A 14,161-nucleotide genomic window follows, 5' to 3' on the forward strand; every position below is an offset into this window, starting at 1 on the left:
AGAGATCCCGGCAGCAACTGCCTTCATCTTCTCCCGCCTTTGGTGCTTCTCTTTGGCTACTGAGGTGACAGTTGCCCTGCTGGGGCTGGGGGTTCCGGGCCCCATGGGGACAAGTTAGGCACCGAGGCTCCAGTCTCCCAGTACAAAGACCGGGGAGCCCAGGAAGATAGCTCCAGGAGCCCACACTGGGACCGATGGCTCTGCGGGGACCTGGCCCCACCTGCTGGTGGCTTCTGAGTTAGAACACCTCAAATTGCAGAGTAGACTTGTGCTCCAGAGGTTGAAGGATCAGATTAGACAGGAGCTCAGCCCGGAGTCTGGGATTCGGTAGTTCAGCCTGGGGGTAGGGTCTCAGCTCTAACTGAAATTGGGATTTATCCCAGGAGGGGATCACAGTTAGATGGGGTTTGACTGAGATCGGAGGCTTAGCAGAGGGGTCAGCCACCCAGTTGAAGGCCTGGGACTCAAACTAAGGTCCAGGGTCTGGTCCTAATCTGAGGTCAGGACTCAGTCCCAGTGGGAGCTCAGCCAGAGATTAAGGGTCAGTATAGGTTAAGGGTAGAAGGAGATGGGGGAGTCTGGGTTTCAGGCTCAGGTCGGGGTTCAGCTGTAGGTAGGGAGCTCAGTCTTGGGCCGGGGTTCAGACTGAGTCAAGACCAGCCTGGGATTTGGGGGTGGGCCTCCTACGCCTCACTCCAGGATAGAATCCATCTAAGGCTGGGGATTCAGCCTGAGATCACAGGTCATCCTAGGGTTAAGGTTTAGCTTGGGGGCCGGTTTTGGCCTCTCAGTGGATCAGAAAGATTAGGAGAACAGGACAGGCTTTAGCAAATGCGTGTGTTTACCAAAAGCCTGAGCTTTGGCTGGGAGCCACATCCCCAGGGTAATAAAGAGGAAGTCCGTCCTTAGGGATACTGGGAAATGTAGTTTATTAAATGCCCCATTGAGCTATCGGCTCCCACTGCATTCCGGGTACTGTAGTTCTGAACCAGTCTGTCCGTTACGAGTGGGTGGAGGAATTCCCCTCCGGGGACCGGATATTAGATCTACCACAATTGGTTGGATGGGCTGTTTATCAGATTATATCCGGGACAATCTTTCTAATGATTGGTGACAGTGGAGGCGGGATTAAGAGAAATCCTCACTCCCATTCGGAGCCGCTGTTGTCCATTTGGTGTCGTATAGGGAGGGCTTGCGAGGAAAAGAGCGCTGACTGGTTGAGCGGGCCGAAAAAGCTGTTAGGTCGGCCCCCACCGTGCAGCGATTGGCTCACCGGTAGGCGGGCCTGGAGGCGCCAGAGGCGGTGTCAGGGGAGGAGGTGGCTCCAGAGATGGCAGTGAGCGAGAGGAGGGGGCTCGCCCTCCGTAGCCCCGCGGAGTGGGGGCACCGGCTACTTCTGCTGCTGCTGTTGGGCGGCTGCTCTGCGCGCATCCACCGGCTAACGCTGACAGTGAGTCCCGCCGCGCGGCGGTCTGGGGTGGGGTGCGCAGCTTTGCCCCGGAGAAGCCCCTGGCTTGGAGTGGTCTCGTCCTCCCTCCCCCGCTCCTTACGCGGGATGGAGCGCTCCGGGGACCCCGCTTCCAAGCCCGGAGTGGTCTCGTCCGAGGAATCCCCCTCAGTCCTCCTGTTGGAGTGGCCTGGCTAGCCACGCTAGGGTCGTGCCCCGCCCACCGAGGGTGGGGCTTCATCTCCTGCGACCCGAGACTCCGAGCCCTGTAAATTCTTGGGATCGCTTTGGGGGCGTTAGGGACCCTTGACGCCGCCCAGGAAAGTCCCTCGGGGTTCTGGAATGGGGTCCTCTAGGTACTCACTGGGATCTTGGGGGTTCAGTTGGAATCTAAAAATTTTCCGGGAGATGAGGGCTAGGCATACCACGATGCCTAACTCAGCTCTCCACGTGGTGCTCACTCAGGGGACTTACAGGTGTCCCAGGTTTTCTCTTCCTGGACTCTCCGAACAGTGGCCAGAGAATCCAGAGCCACCCTGTCCCTGCCTGGGATTGGTCTGGGGTCACAGCCTCCGGGGTGGCCTTCTCTGCCTCTTCTGTCACCCTTTGGACCTGTCCTAAATATAGGGATACCAGGAGGGGACCAAGGCCCTTGGGGGAACCTTGTACCAGAGCCCTGGGGCTGGGCTGGTGGGAAGTCTGAACTGCCTCTGCCTCCTCCTCCGGCAGGGGGAGAAGCGAGCAGACATTCCGCTGAACAGTTTCGGCTTCTACACCAACGGCTCCCTGGAGGTGGACCTGAGCCTCCTGCGGCTGGGCCTCCCGGAGACAGAAGAGAAAGCCCCGCTGGTGAGGAGCTTTGAGGAGTTTGCTGGAAGAGGGAGAGGTGCACAAGTTCCTGAACTACCCTCCTCATTGCCGCATCTGGTTCTGGATTCACATTCTAGCTCTGACGCTCACGCATGTGATCTTGGGCAAATCCCTTGGCCTCTCTGAGCCTCTGTTTCCTCATCTGTAACATGGGAATAATAAAATTATGCAATATGTGCTAGGCACTGAGCTGGGGGCGGGGAAGGGAGCATACCAGTGAACAGGACAGCCCCAGTTCCTACAGTTAAAATGAGTAGGTAGTATTTACTGAACGGCCCCTGGGTACCGTGTACCAGGTACCATGCAGATCAATTTCCACGGGTCTGATCCATCACAGGCACCTCTCAGGGATGCTGTGAAAATGTTACACCTGTAAACCCAATTTTACAGGTGTTTACACAGACTCTGAGGTATGTGAATTGCTCAGAGTCCCAGAACCTGGGTGTAGATCCAAGTGTGCTGGATTTCAGAGCCCAAAGCAGGAAGCCATGAACATTCTATTTAATTTATTTTTCACATCAGCATTTTAAATGGGATGGGGGGATCAGGATGGGCCAGGTCCAGAGGACCAGCAAGGGTCTCCCTGGTCGAGAGGCACAGATGGTTAGCAGTTAAAGGAAGAGGGTTGGGGGTGCTGACGGGTTGTTGGAAAAGTCAGTCAGTGAGTACCCGATTCGAATGTAGTAGGTATCCAGGAAAGTTGAGGTTATGGATCTATTGCCACTGAAAAAGGTGGCTTGGAGGCCCCTGCTAGCGTCCCTCTCATTGTCCCCTCTTCTTTCCACCTGCCAGGTGGGGTTCAGTCTGACCCGCGTTCGATCTGGCAGCATTCGCTCCTACTCAGTGAGTGGAGGGAGTCTGGTGGGGGGGGGGGAAGGAGAAGAAACTGGGGCAGTGGGAGGGGAGGGCTGTCTGTCCTCTGGAAGCCAGAGGCCCCTGTTCTTTCCCAGAGGAGGGAGCAGGAAGAGACCCTTGTCCCAGTGGATGGGGAGGGAGGGAGGCAGGGTGAGGCTGGGCCAGTGGGAGTGGGTAACCAAGCGTCCCTGCTGCGCACTCTCCAGAGCCAGGACTCCCACGACTGTCCTCTCCGGAAGAACAGTAGCAGCTCCCTGGTCCTCTTCCTCATCAACACCAGGGATCTGCAGTGAGTTGGGGTGGGGGGGGGCAGTGGGTCCCCTAAAGAGCCATCATTTGTGTTTCCCTAGTTGTGATACCCACATGAGCTGTTCAGGAATGAAGCCAGCCAGAGAGAATCTTGACTCCCTTGGGAAGAAAGCCGCCGGCTTTTTAATTTTGCCTTCAAGCCTTCTGATTATGGGACAGAGAGAAGGGAGGGGTGTCCGGGGAGTATTGGCGTCTCAGGGCAGAAGTCCACCCCAGAGGGGTGTTGTGAGAATTAAGAAGAGTCATTCATACTTGTTGCCTGGTCCCTATGCACCAGGCAGTGTCCTGCGAGCTTTGCAGGTGTTAACTCATTGATTCCTTGTACCATTGTTATCCCGATTCTAAAGATGAAAAAACTGAGGCCCAAAAGCTGGGATTTGAAGCCAAACAGCCTGACACCAGGGTCCAGTGATACCCTGATGCCTCTCTGTATAACCGGCCTTTTTGTAAATACAGCATTTTCTTTTTAAATAATGGACTTCAGTGAATGAGTGACAAAATCACAGGAAACAACAAATAATCGCTGGTGTGATCAGCATAGGGACACGGCAGCCATCTGATGGGTGGTGGCCAAATGCTGAAGCTTGGTGACCACCGATTGGGCCACCGCTGGCCCCCAGAGAGGAGACCCAGAGGAGCCACTGAGTCCCTGGGCACAGCTGGTGTTGCCTGAGCCCAGCCTTCAGGCCCCCGGCCTCCCCCTCCCCAGAGTCCAGGTGCGAAAGTATGGGGAGCAGAAGAAGCTCTTCATCTCTCCTGGGCTCCTCCCCGAAGAGCCCTCCGAACTGGGGCTCCCGAAGTCAGAGCACGCGGTCACCCCCAAGGTGGACAGCGGTGAGTCCAGTTAGCGGGGTGCGGGGGCCGTGGCTGCTCCATGCTCCGCCCCCCAATCCGTCTGCCGTCTGTCCTCTAAACTCATCCACCTGTCCCCCACAGGGACCACCACTGCCCCCAACAAGGCCAAGTCGAAACCCACAGTGTCACAAGGAGACCAACAGGTTTGGGGAAGCCAGGGCGGGAGGGAGGAAAGCCGACCCCCTGGGAGCAGCTGATGGTGATGGAGATGTTCTGTCCCCCTCTGCCCCCCAGGGCGTCAGTAGGAAAGACCAGGAGCTGGTGTTGGGCCTGGGCCATCTCAATAACTCCTACAACTTCAGTGTGAGTGTCCACGAGTGCCTGCAGCTCCACCCCTCCCCGGAGTGGAGACTCCAAGCTGAAGCCTCCTCTCCCCTCTGTCCGCACCCCCTCCCCAGTTCCACGTGGTGATCGGCTCCAGGGCCGAGGAAGGCCAGTACAACCTCAACTTCCACAACTGCTACAACTCCGTGCCCGGACGGGAGCAGCCGTTCGACATCACGGTGAGAGCAGGGGCGGGCAGCGGGCTCACGGAGCGCTGATGCCAGGCCAGTACACCATGCGCATTTGGAAGACAGGAAGACTGAGGCTGAGAAACGGGGAGTCGGCCGGCCAGAGAGTGGGAGAGCTGGTGACTCACACTCGTGGCCCTGCAAGCCCAGAGCTAGTGTGCAACCCTCCCCCCACCACCACTGCCCGCCCCACCCAGGTAATGATCCGGGAGAAGAACCCCGAGGGCTTCCTGTCGGCGGCGGAAATCCCCCTCTTCAAGCTCTACATGATCATGTCCGCCTGCTTCCTGGCTGCCGGCATCTTCTGGGTGTCCGTCCTCTGCAAGAACACGTAATGCCCCTGCCCCTGGGGGTCCCCCCTCCCTCATCACACCCTAACCGATGCCCTACCACTCCCTCTGTCCCCAACCCGTCACCAGGTACAACGTCTTCAAGATCCACTGGCTCATGGCGGCCCTAGCTTTCACCAAGAGCATCTCCCTCCTCTTCCACAGTGTGAGAGCCCTGGGCCGGGAGCAGGAGGGGCTGGGCTGGGGTCTCCAGGGCCAGGAAACATCTCTACAGGCCATTCCCCAAACCTCTGCAGACCCTGGGCTGGGCGCTCAAATTGGCTATCCACGTGTCTATCCATTTTTATCATGGTGGCCAGCTGTCCCTCTGGTCCTTTTGTCTAGCCGTGATGGCCCACCTTTCAGTCTGACTGTTGGTCCAGCTGTGACTGTCCACTTGGCTGATGGTCTCACTGTCCATCCGTCTGACCTTCCCTCCATTGTTCCAAGTATGATTGTCCATCCCTCTGTCCAGCCACCTGTCTGACCATCGTTCGGGCTGTGACTGTCCGTTTCTGAGCCCGCCTGCCACCCCGATCATAACCGTCAGTTCAGTCAACTTCCTGGCCACCCATCCGATGTCCCTGCCATCCACGCAGTTGCAACCACCCCCTCCCGCCCCCCCTTCTTCTATCTGACTGTCCATCTGTCCATCCACCTCCAGATCAACTACTACTTCATCAACAGTCAGGGCCACCCCATCGAAGGCCTCGCTGTCATGCACTACATCACGCATCTGTGAGTGCCCCCTCTGCGGGGCTGGGTGGCGGCAGGGGAGGGCCGGGCTCTGCAGTCTCACCACACCTCCTGCCCCAGGCTGAAGGGCGCCCTCCTCTTCATCACCATCGCCTTGATCGGCTCCGGCTGGGCCTTCGTCAAGTACGTCCTGTCTGACAAAGAGAAGAAGATCTTCGGGATTGTGATCCCACTGCAGGTGTGGACGGAGGCCCCAGGGGCGGGAGAGGGGTGCAGGCGTGCCCACGCCAGGCACACCCACCTGTGCCCCCCCCGCCCCCGCAGGTCCTGGCCAACGTGGCCTACATTGTCATGGAGTCCCGAGAGGAGGGCGCCAGCGACTATAGGGTCTGGAAGGAGATCCTCTTCCTGGTGGATCTCATCTGCTGCGGCACCATCCTCTTCCCTGTGGTCTGGTGAGGCTCCCTCGATGGACCCCCTCCCCTGCCGGCCTGGACGGAGGCAGTGCTGACCACTCCCTGTGTCCCCTACCCTGGCCCAGGTCCATCCGGCACCTCCAGGACGCATCCGGCACTGATGGGAAGGGTGAGGCGCTGCTCCCCAGGAGGACCGCTGTGCCCGCAGCCCTCATCCAGCTCCCGGCCCCTCCTGCTGAGCCCAGGATGCCCCTTCCATCCGCTGCCTGCCTCCTCCTGTCTCTCTACCAGCCCCTGGACGTCCCTCTCCATGCCATGCCCCAGAGACCCTCCCTCCCCACAGGGTCCTCCCTGTCCCAGCCCTCTTCTACCCCTGTCCATTTCAACTGTCCCCAGCCTCCTCCCCTTGACCGCCGCTCTCTCTGCCCACCCCTCAGTGGCAGTGAATCTGGCCAAGCTGAAGCTGTTCCGGCATTACTACGTCATGGTAGGAACCCTGCTCCTCACTGGGAGGGAGCTTCGGAGGGAGGGCAACCAGCCCATTGGCACATCCACCCTAACCCCTCCATCTGCAGTCCCTCTAAGCCCCGCGCCTCTGCCCATAATCCCCAGGATCCCTCCCCAGGTATCCCCAGTAGTCCTGGTGGCCTCACCACCCCGGTGGGCCCCCGGCCCCTGTGCCCACCTGTGTCCCTGCAGGTCATCTGTTACATCTACTTCACGCGGATCATCGCCATTCTGCTGCGGGTGGCTGTGCCCTTCCAGTGGCAGTGGCTGTACCAGGTGAGCACCGGGAGGGCGGGACAGACAGACAGTGGAGGTGGAGGCTGGAGGCATGTGCCTGATGCTCCCGCTCTGCCCTCCCCCGGCCCCCAGCTCTTGGTGGAGGGCTCCACTCTCGCCTTCTTCGTGCTCACGGGCTACAAGTTCCAGCCCGCAAGGGATAACCCGTACCTGCAGCTGCCCCAGGAGGACGAGGAGGATGTGCAGATAGAGCAAATGTGAGTCCTGGGGCTGGGGGCGGAGGAGAGTGAGGGGTAGGGGCGGGGCTTGGGCAGCTGGGGGCGGGGCGGGGCCCCAGAGGCTGCCGCAGTGGGTGTGGGGGGCCTGGGTGGGCTGAGGCCTGAGGCTGGGCCAGGAGGCTATGGGGTGGGTGGACGGAGCCTGGCACCCCTCAGCTCCTGGCTCACTCCCCTGCTGTCTGCCTCCAGAATGACGGATTCTGGGCTCCGGGAAGGCCTGTCCAAGGTCAACAAAACGGCCAGCGGGCGAGAACTGTTACGATGATGTCCCCAGCTCGAGCAGTCCTTCGTCCTCCTTCGTCCTCCTTCGTCCTCCTCCGTCCTCCTCCGTCCTCCTCTCCTCACGCGTTCCTCACTCCAGCGTCTCCCAGAGCACGGCTGGGGGGGAGGAGCGGGGGGCCAGTGCTCGGCCGGCGCCCAGCTCCCCGACACCCGGGCTCCTGGAGCCTGCTCCGAAGAAGACAGACAGCTTCCCACCCCTCAAGTGCTCAGCGGCCCTGTCCCCACCCCGGACCGCCCCCCACATGCAGCTGTGCAATGATGACCAGTCTGTTTTGCTACCCCGGTTTCTTGCCTTTCTGTGGGGTGAGCGCTAACGGAGAGGTTGTGTTTGAAGTTTAGAGACCCGTGCTGGGGGAGGGGCGGAGGGGGGCGGGAGACGTTTCAGTACCCACTGCTTTGCACAGTCAATAAATATTAATGGAGTGACTGCTGCATGTTGGGCCCCGTGCTGGGTGCTGAGGACGGAGCAGTGACCCAGACCGTCCAATCCCAACACTCGTGTCACCAGACATTTTCATCACAGGGCCCTGGCCCAGCCTGGGGAATCAGAGGTGAACAGAGAAGTGAGGAAAGGATGCAGAGGAGGGGACAGCACGTGCAAAAGCTGGAGGGGTTGAAAGACCCACAGGAAGCCAAGTGATTGCTATATGCCACACCCTATTCTAAGGCTTCCATAGTCTTTAACTGATTCAAAATCTTAGGCAGCACAGAGAGTCTGTGTAATTTGCCCAAGGTGACACAGCAAACAAATTGTTGGAAGGCTCAGGACTCAAATGGCCAGCAGTCTGGTTCCGAGCTGTCCTTTACCACCGTGTGCACTGCCCCTCTGCACCTAGGCTCCCGGCCACCAAGCCTCTTGACCTTGCTCCCTATTTGGTGTGTGACCCTGTGAAGCGGCTTAATCTCTCTGTTTCCTGGCATGTAAAATGGGGACCCTGTAGAGTTGAGTGTCACGGGTGGTAGTGGGAGTCAGTGGCTCAGCACAGTGCCCTCCCACACAGCCTGGCCTTTCCTGGATTTCCCTGAAGCTTGAGGGATCACGGCAGGTTAGAGATGCACCTGCAGTCAGGCTCCCAGGATGCATTTCTCCCCCTGCCATGCTTCATCCTTTAACTCAAACACTAGACCTCTTTTGGAGCTCTGAGCGCTATTCCTTGGTGGGGGGGGGGGGCACAGTCATGGGACAGGGGAAGGGAACCAGGGCTGAGGTCAAGGTTTCCTGCAAGCGGAAACATGTATAACTGGGGCCCAGATGAACATATAGCCCAGCCAGACAAAGAAGGAAGTGGGAAGGCATTGCAGACTGAGGAAGTTATGCAGCAAGGCAATGCCCAGTATAGCTTGTGAGTTGTGCTGCAGGTCTGGCTGGGGCCAGTGGAGGGACAAGGGCAGCCGGCGGCAGCCTAAAGATAGGCAGACACACTTGGACTGGATGCTGGGTCTCACAGAGCCAAGGAAGAGTTTAAAGCAGGGAGAGATATGGCCACACAGGGTGGATGTTTTACTCCACATGAATGCTGGGAGAGGCAGACTCATGACTCCTCCAGCGTGTCCCCATCCTGACCCCCAGAACCCATGATTATGTTCCCTTACATGACAAGAGCCACTTTGCAGGTATGATTAAATGAAGGATCTCAGAATGAGGGATAATTCTGGGTTTCTCTGGCGGAAACATTGTCATTACAAGGATCATTTTAGGGATGCAGCGGGGTCGGGATCAGAGAATGAGAAGTGATGCTGGAAACAGGCTAGAATGATGTGCTTTGAAGATGCAGGAAGGGCCACAAGCCAAGGGATGCAGGCAGCCCCTAGAAGCTGGAAAAGGCCAGGAACAGATTCTTCCCGAGAGCCTCCAAAGGAAACAGCCCTGCTCACATCTTAATTTCAAACTCCTGCCCTCTAGAACTGTAAGATTCTAAAAATGTATTGTTTCAAGCTCCCAGGGCTGTAATCGTTTGTTACAGCAGCAGTCAGAAACTCATACAGTTTAGGAACGTGAACTCCAGAGCCCTGCTGCCAGGGTTTAAATTCCAGTTCTTACCAGCTAGAGGATCTTGGGCAAGTGGCCAAAGCCCTCAGTTGCTTTGTAAAATGGGGACAGTGATAGCACCTAAAGCATTTGGAATAAACAAGATGTGAGAAATTGACGCTGCCGCTGAGCCTCACAGTTCACGGTCACGAGCGCCTATGCCTGTATTATACATCTTAATTCTGTAAAAGGAATGCAAAGGTGTGTTTTAGGGAAAAGTCCCCCATTGCGATAGACTAGATGAACTGGAGGAAGTGAGCCTACGCCAGAAAGGCCAGGAACCACAAGGGCAGGGAGAAGGGATTGGCTGAGAGACGGCCTAAGGGTCAGGGGCTGGTCGCGGAGGACGAGGGAGATGGAGGATGTGGGAACCCTGGCTCGGAGACCCGGTGGGACTGCCACTGAAACACGGCAAGAGAGAGGAGAAGCAGGTGTCAGCAAAAATTAAAAACCAGCTAAAGCACATCGTGGGCTGGCCATGTGCCGGGCACCGGGCTGAGCCCTCGGCTTGTAGGCACCGTAACCCCAAGACCCAGAGGGAGGTTCTGTGGCTCTGAATGTCTAATTTACAGATTAGGCTTCAAGGCTGGGAGGAGGCAGAGCTGGAGTCAAAAATCTCTGGCCCCTGAGTCTTCCAGGGTGAGGGTCCCTGGTGCCCAGGGGGCCTCAGCTGGGTAAGCGTGAGGGGGGTGGGGGGAGGAGCCAGTGGGCAGATGGACTGGTTCAACCAGGTCAAGGTTAACTACGAGTTAATGAGTAATGGGTTGGGGGAGAAGGAGAAGCCCAGGCTGCTGGGGGAGGGGGGTGGGAGGGGGGGCCTGGCTGTGAGTCCTGGAAAGAAATTCCCAGAACGCAGTGTAACACGGACCACATCCAGGAGCGGGGGCAGGGAAGGGGGGGTCCCTGCTGCTCCCAGGCCTGGCTGCACCTGTGTGAGGGAAGGGTGGGTATGGGGTGCCGCCAAGAGATAACTGCACCCAGGCAGGTGCGTGGGGGCTAGGGGGTGCCTGGGCTCCCCCTCCAGAAATCATGCCCACTGTTTTCCCTTTATTCTCTCTGCACCCCAGCTAGGGCTGCCAGAAAAATACAGGCTTTCCAGTTAAATTTGAATTTCAGATAAACAACAAATAACTTGGTTGGTATAAGAATGTTCCAGATTTCCCCGGTTCCCTAAATAGGACCAGCCCAGGCAGCCTCGCTTTCCCCCACTCCAAGCCAGGAAGGCCTCCTCTCTCCCTCCCCTGCTAGGCTTGTGCTGAGGGGCCACCATCCTCCTCCCAGACTTCTGGGTGCAAATGTGCATTCCCCAGGGAAAAGCCGGGAAGGATTCTGACTCTCACCTCCTTGCCTCCCAGGAGACCTCGCTCCATCCCTCTGGTCACTTCCTGGAAGTCAGGGCCAGGACCCTTCCCAGACCTCCACCACCATGGGCAGGAGCCTTCCCTCCAAGCCCAGGGCTCCGAGGCATCTGAGTTCATTTAATTTTCAAAACAGCAGAAACTATCATCAGTCCCATTGTTCAGATGGACTAACTGAGGCTCCAAGGAAGGAGCCCAGCCTCCCAGGGAGATGGAGGTAAGCTGGAATTCCTTCTCAAACCACAGAGCCCGAATGCTCAAGGCTATAATGAAACCAGGAAAAGGAGTGGGGGGTTTTCTGGTGGGGGGCAGAGGAGGAAAACAAAGCACTGGGGGATGAGGGGATTGTAGCAGGTTTCAGAAGTGACACCCCCATTCTGGAGGGTAAGCAGGTGTTTGCCTCTCCCGCCTCCTCCTCTTCTAAGGAAAGGATGTCGCAATCAAAGCAGACATAAGCCAGGTTTGTTCTGTTTCTCCACGCCTCCCCCCTGGCCTCCCCCCCTGACCGGGGCCATGGTGTATGGCCAGGAAAAGAGCATGGTTTACAGGAAATCAGAGTGAGTTCACCATTAACCCCTTAAAGGAGCTTTGGAAACCACCCCTCAGGGATCTGGGTTTGCCTATCCACACACCATCCCCTCCTTCACCTGGACTTCACATCTGCCTGCCCCAGATGTTCAGCCTCCTGGGAATTAAATTAAAATGACACTGAGGCAAAAATCCAAAGGTTTTACCAACATGCCCTCGAGGGGAGGCTGTGAGGAAATTGGCAATTTTGCGCAGGGCCAGCAAGCATGCAAATCACTATACTGTTGGAGGGGAACTGAGACATATCTAGCAAGATTACTGTTGCGCACAGACTTTGATCCCAGGTTATCTCTTCTCCTTGCAGTAAGAACTCTTTGAAACTGCTGCTATGATAAACCCCCCTTTACAGGAGGAAACTGAGGCTCAGATGGTTATTAGTAACTTGCCCAAAGTTTACCACCTCATAATCGTAAGAACTGGAAAATAATGCAAGTTCAAGATTACCCCGTGGAGGGAGCATGGTTTGGAACAATGGAAGTCTGTCTGTCCATCAGTAGGTGGCTGGTTATTTTCACATAAGGCAGTGAAACAGTCACCGGTAAGAACAAGGAAGTTGTGCACTGATAGGACACAATCTCTAAGGTATCTTGTTTATGAACCAGCAAGGTGTGGCCTGGGGAGAGGAGGCAGGGCAGTGTGCAGAGCTTGCTGGCACTTGGTTTTTTTTTAATTTGCAAACACTTGTAAATGCACAAGAATAGGAGCTGGAGAAGGATTACCTCTTCCCTGTGTATTTACTTTTATCTTTTAGACGTTGAGCCATATAACTATATTACCTACTCATACACAAAAAGCTAAAGTTTCATAACACTATCCTAAGACGATATTGATGTAAGACAAAAACTAGCAATGAGACCGTCCTCAACTATGACTTTGATAAACCCTCATAGCCACTCGGGCCTCTTGACAAGAGTATAAGAAGGGAGCTCGCGGCTCTCCTTGCCCTAGGAAACCTTCTCAACTGGATAGTGAACTCCTACACATACTTCAAAGTCCAGCTTAAATGTTCTCTCCTCCAAGAAGTCTTCCCTGACCCTCTAAGAAACAGAGTTCTTCTCCACTGAGGAAGCCACCCCATGGGGCTACGAGTGTCAGTGCTGGACTTCGTCCCCCACCCCCAACTCCAGCATGGAAGGTTCTAGAAGTGGGACTCCAGCTACCAGCATAAAGATGGACTCACAGGAAGGATTTGGTTAATAAATGCATGGCCAAAAGTGGACTGAAGACCAGGCCTAGATATTTGAGGTTGGGTGGGGCTGGGGTGGGTGTCTCTGCCCTCGGTTTTCCTCTGCTATAAAGTGAGTGTCACAGGGAAAGGTCCCTATTCGCCAGCTGGCCTTGACCCTGAAAAAGGCCAGGGCAGGAGGCTGTTGTGTTTCTTCTGTTACAGGAGGACATGCCCTTGGGTTACTTACCCCAGGCCCCCGCTGGCCCTGCAGATTGAAAAATTTAGGAAACGTATTGAGAAATCTGGGGCAGCCCCAGGGAGGGGGGAGGCTGCAGGGAGTGGAGGGCTGGGCTGAGGAGGGGAAAAGGGGGGAGCCAGATAAAAGGCAGCCTCCAGCAGCCCCGACTCACTCCTCCCCGTCCTCTCCCTCAGTCCCTCTGCCCCTCTGTCCCTCCACTGCCCCTGCACCATGCGGCGCTACTTAGGTTCCAGCCTGTTCCTGCTGCTGCTGGCCAGCCTCCCCCTGGCCCTGGGGGACCCCATGTGAGTAGTCACAGCCCAGACCCCAAACAAGGCTGCTTCTGAGATGGGAGTGGGCATTTGCGGGGACAGGTCCCTGCCGGTTTAGGGGACATGTGGTGTTCAGCGCTTCTGTGGATGGGGTGATTTCAAGTCTTGGAGATTTGGATTTCATAGGATCTGGGAATTTGCAGTTTCAGGATGTAGGAGCTTTCAGCCTTTGTAGAGTTTGGAGATTTGGTGTGCGCTTACGTGGCTGAGGGGGTGAACTTGGTTGCGTTTATCGATCTGAGGTGCCAAAAGTTTAGGTTAGGATTTGGAGTGTTCCAGGGTTTGAGTGTTTAGAAACTTGAGTTGTTTAACGTTGTAGGAGTTAGGGCTTCCAGAGTACATGGGTTCGATTGTGGGTTTTGAAGTCAAGAGTCTTGGAGGAGCTGGTGGTTCTGATTTTGGGTTCAAGACTTGATGGGCTTCAAGGAACCCCAGCTGTTGGCGGGTCACTGGAGCGCCTCCAGGACCAGAGGCTGAGGCGGAGCACTGCCCTCGGCTGAGGGCTGGACTCTCACGGTCCTGGGATGATAGCTCCAAGCTCGGTGCTCTGCTCCGGCAGGTACTCCATGATCACCCCCAACATCCTGCGTCTGGAGAGCGAGGAGATGGTGGTGCTGGAAGCCCATGATGTGCAAGGGGATATTCAGGTCACAGTCACGGTCCATGACTTCCCAGCCAAGAAGCAAGTGCTGTCCAGCGAGAACACCGTGCTGAACAGAGCCAACAGCTATCTGGGCCACGTAAACATCAAGGTGGGCGCACAGGGGAGCCCGGCCCTGCTGACGCCCCGCCCCCTCTTAGAGTCCTCCCCCTGCTGAGCCCCTCCCCTCCCTGAGCCTCATCCACTCTGCCTGA

The 14,161-nt window shown here is 56.8% G+C and overlaps 2 protein-coding genes across 2 annotated transcripts in view; both read left to right on the forward strand.

Moving 5' to 3' along the window:
* The first annotated feature begins 10 nt into the window (after positions 1-10).
* On the forward strand, positions 11-8,020 carry GPR108 (G protein-coupled receptor 108). Its single transcript, XM_072947836.1, has 18 exons — positions 11-1,450; positions 2,177-2,296; positions 3,110-3,160; positions 3,379-3,461; positions 4,191-4,315; positions 4,418-4,479; positions 4,571-4,639; positions 4,735-4,839; positions 5,046-5,179; positions 5,268-5,343; positions 5,842-5,915; positions 5,994-6,111; positions 6,198-6,328; positions 6,415-6,458; positions 6,727-6,776; positions 6,989-7,072; positions 7,166-7,290; positions 7,501-8,020. The coding sequence occupies exons 1-18, from the start codon at positions 1,331-1,333 to the stop codon at positions 7,574-7,576; spliced, it is 1,647 nt and encodes a 548-aa protein (XP_072803937.1). The 5' UTR covers positions 11-1,330; the 3' UTR covers positions 7,577-8,020.
* A 5,138-nt stretch (positions 8,021-13,158) lies between these two features.
* The window catches only part of C3 (complement C3), a 30,009-nt gene continuing 29,006 nt past the window's right edge, over positions 13,159-14,161 (forward strand). The window contains exons 1-2 of the mRNA XM_006220161.4: positions 13,159-13,279; positions 13,866-14,058. Coding sequence (XP_006220223.2) covers positions 13,206-13,279; positions 13,866-14,058 — 267 coding nt within the window. The 5' untranslated portion in view covers positions 13,159-13,205. The remainder of the gene's footprint in view (positions 13,280-13,865; positions 14,059-14,161) is intronic.

The sequence above is a fragment of the Vicugna pacos genome, chromosome 22 (assembly GCF_048564905.1).
Source record: "Vicugna pacos chromosome 22, VicPac4, whole genome shotgun sequence".
Taxonomy (NCBI): Eukaryota; Metazoa; Chordata; class Mammalia; order Artiodactyla; family Camelidae; genus Vicugna; species Vicugna pacos.